The sequence below is a fragment of the Pleuronectes platessa genome, chromosome 1 (assembly GCF_947347685.1).
Source record: "Pleuronectes platessa chromosome 1, fPlePla1.1, whole genome shotgun sequence".
NCBI classification, from domain to species: Eukaryota; Metazoa; Chordata; class Actinopteri; order Pleuronectiformes; family Pleuronectidae; genus Pleuronectes; species Pleuronectes platessa.
In genome coordinates, this window is record NC_070626.1 from 16943768 (window position 1) to 16956570 (window position 12803).

Below are 12803 nucleotides of genomic sequence, written 5' to 3' on the forward strand. Positions count from 1 at the left end.
CTTGTAACAGTAATTAATGACAAAGACGGGTGTTTCCTAGAAAACAGAAACTGTTTCCTAGTAAAACTGAATTAATATTTATATTTGTATTAAGTATGTACAACTTTATTATACAGCATTGAAATTATGACTCCTAATAGATCTACAATAAATATAGGTTCTGATGGAGGTGCTGTGTTTTTATACTAGTTTCTGTAAAAATGCACATGACTTAGACGTACAATTAATCTGAGACCTGTCAACTGAAGCAAGGCCATCTTAAATATGCATGTAGTGTAGGCGGCTGTATTGTTGATAATCCCTATGATCTATGTCTGACTTTATCTAATCGATTTCTGCCTACAGGCATTTAAAAGCATCGGTCTCTCGGCAGGTCTGTGTTTTCTCTCACCAGTAATTAGTATTGGTAAATAAAACTTACAATCTTCCTTTTCCTCTGCTCTACTGCTCTGTGCTCATCTCATCCATGCTCTGAACTGAAAATGCATTTTTTTTGGGAATAGAAAATGGAGGCGTCAGAGTGGAATTCAATATGACTCCACAGATTCTCCTTTTCAGGAGGGTGAAATGTAATATCATTAATTCCAGTGATCGTCCACACTAGTGATACTATTGACTTCTGTCGGGTCACTCTCTTCTTTAATAGTCCACCCTTCACCTCAGTGTTATTCACCATCACATTCAGAGTGACTGAGAAATCTATTTGCTGAGAATTTGACTGACAGTCCATAGGGCTAGTTATTGAAGGAAAGAGGTTTTCAAGAGTGTTTTTGAAGAGTAGAAAATGTTATTATTGTCACTTTATATATAAAATATGACATTGACTTTAGATGGGTAATGAATCCTCACCTTAATTGCATTTTTATATTGCATTTTTCCATATTGCGTTCAATGTGAAGTCAGCCTGAAGGAAGGAAGAGAAACATTTCTAATTCTATGTCGAGCTTCTTCGCCATAATATTTCATCTTTCTATTGGTCGGTCTGGTCTAAAGCTCGGGCAGGTGTTGATGTATGAGAGGAATTTGTTTAAGAAATTCTAAGCTTTCAAATAAATCCTTTAGTTTGGCTTTTCATATTCTATAGTGCTCATCACAGATAGTTATTTTCTCTCATTTGCTTTTCTACAGTTGATTAACTGAGTAAAGAGAAAAAAGTGAAAACCGTGCTAAGGATTAATATTAAACCAAATGCAGATAAGTGAAAATAAATGTGCATTAAAAATAACCTTTCTTCTTCTTCTTCTAAAGCCAACATGTAATTAAACACGAGCCTGTGACACCCTCCACCTCATGAAGAGACTGAGAAAAATGCTTCTTTTAACACTCGGAGCTGTGATATCATGGCAGCATGTACTTTTACAGCATGTTCTCTTTCATTAATGGCATATTCACTCTATTTGTAGTCCCTGTACATTCACACATAGAAAACTAATCCACAAAGGGGACCTGTCTCGACAGTCAGTAATGATTTCCCTTCATAGATCTGCTAAAGCCATTCTGAGTGTCAACAACAAAACTGTACATCACTTCTGCATGTCTAGTTTTAATGGTGCATATTTCAATATTTATTGTATTCTAGCAAAAGCATGTTCACACATGATTGGCCCTCTGTTGCTTATACAAGATAATCATCCAATGGAAAGATGCCAAATCCCAGAAAGTTCGAATTCAACATCAACCTTTATGGTGACTGGGACATGACAGCAATCCTGGGATCTCCTTCTCAGGAATGTGCTGAGGATCTATGAAAAGCGAGTGTGCAGTATTTAAAATCAATACAGTAACAAAGGTTTACAGAGAAGCAGAAAGACATGAACAACCAATAACTGATCTTTATTAATGCTGATTTACTTTCATAGATGATTGACAGAATGTGTATAATAACATCTTTATATATGTATGAGCTTTATGAACCTTTAACTTTATATTCTTTACAAGAAGACTGAATCCTTCTCACTTCGAGCTAGAGGCCTGGATGAGCAGCCTTCCAGGATGCTGCACCTCGAACGCAGAAGTTACAAAAAACTGCACAAAAGATATGACATTGTTTTGTCTCTCTTGTGTAGTTTTATGCAAACGTTTGGGACCTGGTGGGCAAATGACATATTTTGTTGAATTTTGTAGTGAAAAGTAAAAGGAATAAAAGAACAAAAAAAAAAACATTAACAATTGCTGATTCATTACCCTAGAAAAGTGGTGGCATCAACAGGTCAACAAGCCATTTAGCTACATTTGAACCTTATAAACTTCTCAAAGATAAGATTGAATACAGGGCTGGTGCAGACAAGGCTAAACAATTTTACTAGATAAAAAAGAAAAATTAAGCAATTAAAAGTATGTTGCGCTCTAATTTAGATGATCAGCTTTTGCTCGTGAGTTAATGTGAATCAATAAATGACTTATTTTCTGTAGCAGGCATATCAGTCCTCAGTCTATTTATACTTCTTGTTTCCCTCTTTCAGTTCTTAGTTATAATTTGTTTGTTTTGCTAATCCAGTGCATCATGTCTGAGTTTACTGTGCCTTCCCTTCTTACCTGCGTTTAGACTTTCCAACTGTATTCTCTGGATTTCAGATTTCCGTGTGCCCCCCTTGTGGATTCTTTTTACTTGTTTGGGTTTTTCTACCTAGTTTTCTATTCTCGCATGCCCCAACCCTCCATAAGCCTCATCCCTTAATGTTTTATTACATAACTAAAAACTGAATCTGTCTAGACATCTGCCCTTTGGGTCCTTGTTTTTGCCTGCACCCGTTGTTACAGAAACAGACAAGAAGCCACAAAGCCTTCTGCTCTTCCCAGACACAACATGTGTAACAGCGTGCCCTCAAAGGTTGAAGCTGTGAAATATGTCACCTGAGGACATTATTACAATGTTTGGGGAAAGAAAAAAAACTATAATAATTCAATCGTAGTATAAAGAAATATTTTTTGGGTTGGCTATCTGTGTAAATTCAATAAAACGTGTATTTAAGCACTCAGAAGTGAATTAAGAGATAACACCATAGATGACCCTGTATTAAACCCTGTATTAAACCTTATACATTAAGATGTTCCACCTCATCACTGAAGCAATGAATTGCTTGACAAGCACAAAAGCCCCCCCGTGGGCATGAAGAACAGCCAGTTGTCCTGGTAATGGAAAAGGAGGAAAAGACAATCCTTTGCTAAGATTTTTTTATGCCAATGTGAGAACCGCTCACGTTGCTCGCTTCGTATTACCTTGCTGATGCAGTATTTAAAGACTGTACCCTCGGCCTGCCTTGAGCCAATTTTATGGCTGATCTCCTTTGTGCGAAGAACTCTGACAGGTCAATTCCACCGCAACACGATAGACTCGGCCTGTGAGGATCTGAGCCCTCTGACAATGATCTCACTTCCAGCACAATGTGTTGCTATTTAACGGGGCAAGAGCAAAATCATATACAATTTGGGTAAAAAGCTATCATGCATTAATACACTGGTTACATCCATTTAAATATTAATTAGTTTGATGGTGAGTTGTCTGCATAATTGAGAGCCATATATTAATTCCAGAACTGCAGTCTTAAAGATTAAATAAGAAAAATAACATCCTAAATATTAAGTATTATTAAACCTTAAATATGAAACCACCTGAAGTTTAGATTAAGCCATTACTTTCAAGGTTTGGAATCATAACTTACAATACTATCAATATATCTTATATATTTCCAAGAAAGTGCAAAACAACTGACTTTGTGGTTTGATAACGATTTCACCCATCGATCTAATTGTAAAGCAAATGGCAGTCATTCACAACGAGCCATCATGATGCTGCTTTTAAATATTCTGAATTGTCAATTAAATAAGCAGGTATCCAAATTGTGTTTGGTGTTCAGATGAAATTCATTTAATATAGTGTCTATCAAAATGACTCTCAGGGTAAATCTAAATCCCTTAAGAGCATTTACGTTTACCTCACCTGTATCTTCTTCATCTGACTCCTCCCATTGAAGACATAAGTCAGTTTCTGATGTCAGTCCGCTTTTTCTGTCTCAAACCACCAAAACAAAACATGGTGAGTGGCAGCTCTGTGTACATGTTAAAGTGGTCAGAGCACCTTGAGGCAAATGAGATACAACATCAGAAAACCATCTCAGGTTCGACTCCTGTCAGCCTTCAACAGGAACCTGAGGCTGCAGTGGGCACAAGCTCATCGACACTGGACGACGGAGGACTGAAGAAATGTAGCCCGGCCTGATTTTCCAAATTTCAGCGAAGACATGCAGATGGTGGTGTCAGAATTTGGCGTCAACAGCGTGAATCCAGCGATCCAGCATGCCTTGTGTAAACAGTCCAGCCTGCTGCTGCTGGTGGTGGAGTGGTTGTGTGGGGAGTGTTTTCTTGACGCATTCTTGGACATTAATACCAATTAATCTTTGTCTGGACGCAACATCCTATCCGAGTTTTGATGGAACGAATAATCTGTAGCTTTAATGTGCTGCTGATAAATCTGCAGAAATGATTTCATACAGTCATGTCAACATGGACCAGAGCCATCTTGTAGAATTCCACAAAGAAAGTAGACTGCATTGAGAGCAAAGGGAGGCTTTAGCTGATATTGTAATTTTTTTTTCAAATGCTCAGTGAGTGTCCATCCCTTTTCAGACAACACAAAATAAAGATGTATGAGACAAATTAATAAGGAAACAAAAAAATCGAAAATGAACCCTTTAAAATGCCATTCTTATCATAAATATTTCACATCAAAGTCTTGTCTCTAGCCATTCAACTGGATTTCCAGCTTCACTTGTGACTGAATAGAGATGACAGTGAAACATTGAAAATGTGTTTGTATCATAGAAGACAGCAGACAGGTTGGGCTTGTTAAAGATTGAGTCGATTCTAATTCAAAGTCAAAGAAGGCTGTGACATTTACCATTTTTTTCACCTGTGGCTCATGAATTTAGAAAATGTGCCAAAAAAGTATTACTTTTAATATGGTTGCTAAACAAGGTATTACATGTATAACTCATAAAATATGTATTACGATAAAAAGTGAAGCCAAAGCTTCTCGATTGCCCCCTGGTGGCTGGCTGCAAAATATATCATAAACCAAGCCTCCTCCATGTTAGTGGACAGTAATGACACATTCAACAATCTCATCTCTAAGATGGTTTCTGTCATCAGTGATTGATCTAATCCTCAAATGCCAACTTTTCAGGTACATTTGATTTGACAGCTGAGACTGACTCACCATTGGTTGACCTCTTGTACTAGGACCTGGAGACTGCAGCTCCGTCCCTAACTATCATTCCAAATGTTCAGGATGGCAGCGTTAATTTCCAGTATATTTTGGCTTCATTTCTGGACAGTGGGACGAAGTGGTGATACCTCGTCCATCTTTATCTACGATCAAACTAGGCAACTTTCTCCATTAATATTTGGATTGAAACCATCTGGCATGACGTGCGTTATGATGATTAATTCGCCCTCCTTCACTGGCCTATGGTGAGATAATTGTCTTGAAACAGATGTTTAATTTTTGTAAATATTTTAATCAATTAGATAATTTTCTTTAATAAGCCACACTTTGATGTATACCACAGTGTTTGTCCAGTTGGGCAGATGTGCCTGTCTGCCGTGGTCTGACAGTGATCGATGACAAGAGGAATGAGATGCACAACATCATAATCCAACACAATATGATTGATAACACAAACATATTTGCATTCCTGTTGGATACGCTCAGGGAAACTGTAAGAGTGATGGGGAATCTCTGTGAAATGACAAGAGAGTCAAAAACCTTTTAGATACAATGAGCAAAACCTATTTGTATGATCTTTTCAAAGTTGCTGTGGAAATGCCAAGTTAATGAGCTTTTGTCAAGAGTAACTTCAAAGTGCATCGAGAAAAACAACAAATCACGAGACTAAAATGTAATGCGCCAGTTTTCATGTATTCAGTCATAATGGTGCTGCACAAGTGAAAGGAAAACACAGCATTTCCATAATGCATCTATTCATCAATGCAATAAATCTGCATTATTCTTCGACTGATTGCAATATTATTTTGAAGCAGAGGGGGTTCTGATGGAGCGTGATGGGTCATGAAACTCAGAAACAATAATATAAATGGATAATTCAATTAAAACGAAAAAACAATAAAACTGGAAATGTACAAACAGAGAAAAGCTGCGCTGTGTGTGGGTTTATGGGTAACTAATGCCTTTCTTTACTAAAGCGTATAAATTGAAAAGACACTTCTTGAGCCCGTTCTAATGAGTTCCTGCGAGGCTGTCCCCGAGCTGCCATCGTACAGGATTCAACCGAATCATAGATTTGCTTCTCCTCAGTATTAAATTAGCAGAGGGGGATGACAGGCTCTCTGAGAGGCTAACGGCTGTATGTGTTCGGTGGATAAGCAGGGGACACTTTACATCACTAATAGGGTTCGGCTTTAGACATCCTTGTCACAGGTGGAAATGCACTGTGTTTGAGCAGCAGAACTTGTACTTAGACATCAGCTTTGAATTACTGTCCCTCTCCTGCCTGCCTTTCACATTCACATGAAGAGAGGTAGGGAGTGCATTCTGCCACTGGAGTGACTTTAATAAGTGGTGTGAGTTGTTCAGGTAACGGCTAAGAGGTATATCCTCAAGTTATTGTTAAGATAACAGAAAGACAATCCTCTGCTGCTATAGTGTTCACCTTTACAAAACCCTTAAAAGATGGCAATAAAGTTTCAGTTGTCATTGACATTAGTTGACATTAATTTGACTTTTCAGGTCGACATACTGACGGTGTGTAGTGAATAAATGGATGCAGACACAGTTATATTTGTTAATTGAGAAATGTCAGAGTTTGGGGATTCTGTGCCATGGTTATGATGTGTTGCACATTTTTTCATTAAGCCAATAAATCTTTGTGCTTTACGTCATTAAACCTGAGGGCAAAGTTGTGCGAAGCGAGAAAAGAGAGTTAATTTTGGCTCCATACTTCAATAATGGTCTCTAATGGATGCACAAAACCAAATTAGGCTGCTTTCTCTCTTGATTCAGAAAGTAGCTGAATAGCGTAAATAGTTTGATATATATTTATGTTTTGTTTTATTCATTTCCTACTATATACGTGAGTTCAATATAGCTTTAAGAATGGTGGATCATTGTCCACAGCGTCTTTCTCTCTTTTTAACACTGTTACTGTCATTGGTCTTTTATACTGTAACTCTCTCACACTTGGACTTAACCTGTCACATGTTTCGCTTCTTAATGTTAAAGGTTGCACCTTGCGTTGGTAATTATTCCCACAATTACAGAAAACTCAACCAGATTCCTTACACAAAATCAACATTATTTGGATGCTGGTGTAGCACGAGGGGAAGAGGGCAACGTCTTTCCCCATCTCTGTTATTATTATTTGCTATGTGTTGTTATTAATGATATCATTTCAGCTCAGCTTTAGCCTGGCTTTTTGCACATCTTCAGGCCTTCAAGGAGGGCAGGAGGAATTACCATACCTGAACTGTGTTTTTATTTGCAGGAATATATTATAGATGTATATCAGGGATGCTAAATTAATCCCAGGAAATTAGTTTCCATTTTGTTTTAGCTCATGCGATTAATCTGTTTCAAATGGGACCAATATGACAATAACATAAAAAGTTTTCTATCAGGACAGCGGAACGAAAGCTGGGGGAATGTTGGATGATTTTTATGACACACCAAGCAATTCATATGTGTGTCAGAGGGAGTCCATTAGGGTGTGAGGGTCCCCCACTTGGCAGATGAATATTCCAGCTGAAGCTTGCAAGTTGTGCTTTTGGTGATGAAGGAGGCTATTTGCTTGTGTAATGCTCTCGATTTGCATTAATTTGCAGTGACTAAGATGAAAACTCTGAGCTCAAGCAAGAGAGGTGCAAAACATTTGAAGTAAATAAATGTAAATTGACCTTGAAACATAAACGTTGTGTAACTGAACTTCATTTATCAGAAGTTATCTTGTGTCTATGTGTGAAATTAAAAACATTAATATTGACAGCTGATACTGACTCACTATTGGTTGTGTGTGTATATCGGATCCGGATCATAATCCGGAGGCTCCATCCCTGCACCACTACAGCACCAACTCTGGCTCTAAATGCAAACATGTCATCCATCTTTATAATCTATCAATACAAAATAATCCTTTTACATTTCCTAGTGATTTGAAAATGTAACTTTAGCAAGTTCTTGGGCTTTATATTGTGCAGGGCACTCTTGATATTTTCATGAGCAGATGCACACTGTGTGCACACTGATAGCATATGAATGGTTAAAAAATGGCTTCAATTACATCCAATCATATCAGCTCCTCTGATCCTGTTAAAAGCGGTGCCCTCAGCGGCAGGACTTACTGACACTGGGAAAAGGAGTGCAAAGTCCAGACCTGAGAAGAAACACACCTTCTTATCAGAGAGGGACAGAGTTGCACCACTTTAACATCCACATACTGCTCCCTACTTTGATATGTTATAATCACGCTATGGTGGAGTAGCACATTATCCTCACCTTCAAAGCAGAATCATGCAACTTTTACAAAGTTTCAGAAGGCTAGGTTGATTTATAGGAAGCCTTTTCCTAGGAAATATGTCCGTTGTGTGTATGGTCATTCTGGTATATTTACTTTTAGATGTTCAAGAGAAAAATAGGTATCAAAAAGGAGAGAGAGACTGAGAAGACAGTTATTTTCTGGGTTTGCAGGTGTAGAACATGAAATGTGCCCTTTTCAGTAGTTATGAGTCACAATTTGACACCTCAATTTGTTCTGCAGAATCCTGCCAAAAGACTTACTTGTGCAAGATGGTCTTTTTTTGGCTCACTTGCTAAAGCGATCCTGTTCACCGTCTTGGACATTGCTGGTTGTGATATATCTGTTTTTAAAGGTCTTGCAGTAATATTTGCTGGCTCTATTCCTCATCAGACCTGTACATCCTCTCTCCTCTGTCCTCCCCTGCTGTCGGGGAGCTCGGAGATTGAAAACCTCTGGAGCATTCATCACATTTAAGGGCAATGTTTAACACAAAATCAATACAATTAAATATATATTAACCTTGAGTAAGCTTTTTTAATACAAACTATACTTTAATAGTCTATTGTCAAAATAAAAGGATATAAGAACAAACATATATATATATTTTGTTTTCATACTTCAATTCACGTGAGACCATGAACCAAACATATCACCTCAACGTTATTTTCTCACTGGTCCGCCTACTTTTCATTTTACGTTTGGGAAAGCCTCCCTCGTATGATTAAGCCCTAAGCGAAGTCTTCACGTGAAAGTGTAAAGCTTCCAGATGCATTCAGTTCTGAGTCAGGTTGTGTAAACACCCACAAAGCGGATAAGTTTATAACATTTTAATTCATGCACTGCCTTGCAGGCACAGCCCATCAGTAACATCCTTGAAATAGACACAGGATTAGTCCGCTACGCTGGAAGCTGAGGGCGGCTGCAGCTCAGGAGTTTAGAGCGGGACGTCCACTAATTGGAAGGTCGCTGGTTCGACCCCAGACTTCAGGGAATGTGTCCTTTGGGCAAGACACTGACCTGACAGGATGCCTATTCCACCAAAGTATGAATGGATGCATTCTTAAGACTAGAATATATACATTTGGATTTCTTTATTTAAGGGCCATGATTGACAAATCAAAAAGAGACATTTACAGTGTTTATCACCATCAACATCAGTGGTCATTGATTTGTTAACTTTAGAGTATCCGGAATTTGGTTTCCTGATTGTAGATCACTGTTATCTATCTAAACCAAGTGTATGTGTGGTCTTGTTGTAAAAAAGTTTATTTAGAATATTTATCTTGAGTTGTGTAGCAGAAACCATATGCCTTTCTTTAGTTCCATGACATAACTCTGACATTTATGTTTGGATTCTTTCGTAAAGTCTTCACCTGTCTTCTTTTGAAAACATTTACTATCAAGTTCACCGTAATCCTCTCGGCCATATTTCAATAGATGTGTTAATTTTCCTCCAGCTCCGGTTGAAGGTGTGTTTTTTTCCTCTCCGTTGACGACACACAGCCTCTTCATTCACTGACCGAAAACGATTTAATGCAGTAAATATGTGTGGAAATGGAAGAAGAACTGTTTGATCATTTTTTTTTATCATTGACCTGTGATGCATGATGGTTCAGTAGTGAAGTGTTGATTATTACGTTGGACTGAGATTGAGTGTTTGTCTTTTTGTCTCTCTCTGTCCTGTAGGGTGATGATGTCCTGACAGTCATTAAAATGAAAGCACAGTGGCCGGCCTGGCAACCATTAAATATGTAAGTAATATGAAACAGAAATCTGAATAAATACCTACGAAATAGTTCATCTCACCATCTTTTCAAGGATTTTGAGATATAATGAGAATGTTCCAGCTTTGTATAGTGTGTACACCACTGTGAAGACTGTGAAGATGGACGACATGTCAGCTCCCCCACAAGTTAGAGCAAATCCTCTTGTTCTCCCCCTGAGAGCCGGCTGCCGGCCTCATCTATGTAGTGGATTGGACATCGACCAAACCAAAATAATACATGTTAAAAATTAGTGAAGTTCTAAATAAAGATTTCACTATAGTGAACTATAGTTATATGATGCGGAGACTGACTCTCCATTTTGTTTATGAATCTAAAGGCAAAAAACGAATAACTTAATTTTTCTTGTGTTTTATTCTTGAAACAAAGATAAGAACTTTTTTAAAGGAGCCAAAGGCAGAACACAATTTTAATTAATTTGATTGAATTAGTTTGACTTGTTTGACCCGGGAGTCACAAAGTCACAAACCGGTATTTGTTTTTTGGTGTTGGATTAATCAATAATTAACGAATTAACAAATTATTTTTTTCATTTTCTGATTTTGCATCTCAATTGAGTATGGGAAGAGCCAATCAGTGGGACTTTGAAACCATGGCTTCATCTCTCTATCAATACTGTGCAGACTCTATAGCTCCAAATGCATCAATAGCTTCTTAAAAGTAAAAAACTCATATTTGTACAAGCATAATGTGAATAATAAAGTAAAAAGGAGATGAGTCGATTACAACCTCTTCTCCTCCTTCACCTGGCTGTACCAGAAAGTGTACTAGCCGTACTTTCATAACCCCTGCAGCAGATTTTGTATGAGGCTAAATTTATGATTCTAAAGATCACTGTAGGGTCTGTAATGGATCACTGGTATATACATGTCTCCACTTTCACTTATCATCAAGATGATGTGCTCTTCTAATTGCAACACACTATACTACATGTCTACTGTGATGGATTACCTCTTTCGAGAAATTTTCTCTGCAAACTGATTTTTATAACGAATTAAAATAATGGTGAAGGAACCTTTCCCTGCAAGGCGGGAAATCAATATTATGGCCTTTAAAAGTGGTTCATGTAAAGCCTCCACAAATTTAAGTGAAGGTGTTGAAACATCTTCAGCCACCAGTAGGACCACTTAAAAGGAATTAACTCACATATATATGATACCACAGGCTCTAAAGCTTTAAAGCTTTAAAGCTTACGATGTCAGAACATGCAGCAAGATGTTAATATCCAAAGTTGGTTTCAGAGTCTGCTGATCAGTGAAAACTCAGCTCAAAGGTGCCCTGAAACTGCCAGCCACACCGTGCTTACAGTGTGAATGCTTAGTTGCCGCTAAATTCACGAGGGCCACCTCATCTCTTATTCATGACAACAACAAGTTTGTACAGCAGAAATTCAGTCGTAAAGTCCTGTTCTGTGTTGTTTTCTCAACCATAGGCCTCGATCGAGGGGGAGAACACAGCCAGGGAAAAAGGTTGTGATGTCCACCAGGGCCAATTAGCTTTTTCTGTGCTTTAGATCCAACCAGTTAATTGTTTCACATGCCGATTGTGTACAGCACGTTCACGGGTGTGTCACAGCAACAACACTGTTTTGCAGCAGAAACAGAAGGGGAGTTTTTTTTGTTTATAGCAAGTAGCAATATTGAAGTGTCCTCACTGTGGAAATCTAGAATCAAATAGGTTTTACTCAACCAAATGAAAGATGCACCTTGTTAAGCTCTAAAAGTCTGCAGAGAGCTCATTAGCTTTACATAAGAGCATCATGATAAATGTGGTTTCAGCATGTTGCATAGCTAGATGTGTGTTTGTGTCTCACAGATGCAGTAATGCAATGTAAATGTGCATGTTTTTATGTTTCCATACCCCTCACTTTAATAGTCAAAGGACTGGGGTGCAATTACATCTGTGATGCCTATTTCTAGGTCGACTACAGGGTATTGAGCAGGTATATGTACTGCAGCTTGTGCTTGATCGAGAGAAGAATGAAGCAGAAGGGCTGATGTCCATTATCACGGCCCCTTACATGCTGTGATAGGATCAAGGAAAGAGGAAGAATGTATTTTCCAGAAAATAACAGAAATGTAAGCACCTGCTGGCTCACCTATGGGCCGCCCCACATACGAAGGCTTGAGCCCTCACATTCGGTTATTTTGCTTGCAGATATAAATAGATTTAAATAAATGGTCTGTAGTCAATCGTTTCAACTTAACGACAAAATGCTACATTTAAGAAGTTTTGTGTACATTTTAATTAACATTTCACTTATTTCATCCCAAACTGCCACGATTCATATAGTGCATTAAAACTATTTACCAAAATACCACTTTCGCATGAGGCTGCATATTGACAAAACTATTGTTGTTATTATTATTCTCAGGCAATCCCGTCGCACAGAGTGTAGTTGTACCGGACCAGTTGTTGACAAACCTGAATCAATTTCATGTTCATGACTTAATTGACCTCTCACTATCTTTTGCACTTTTTTTCTACATTT

General features: G+C 38.0%; 1 protein-coding gene across 1 annotated transcript in view; it reads left to right on the forward strand.

Moving 5' to 3' along the window:
* The window catches only part of spon1a (spondin 1a), a 61417-nt gene that overhangs the window by 34073 nt on the left and 14541 nt on the right, over positions 1-12803 (forward strand). The window contains exon 7 of the mRNA XM_053422431.1: positions 10215-10279. Coding sequence (XP_053278406.1) covers positions 10215-10279 — 65 coding nt within the window. The remainder of the gene's footprint in view (positions 1-10214; positions 10280-12803) is intronic.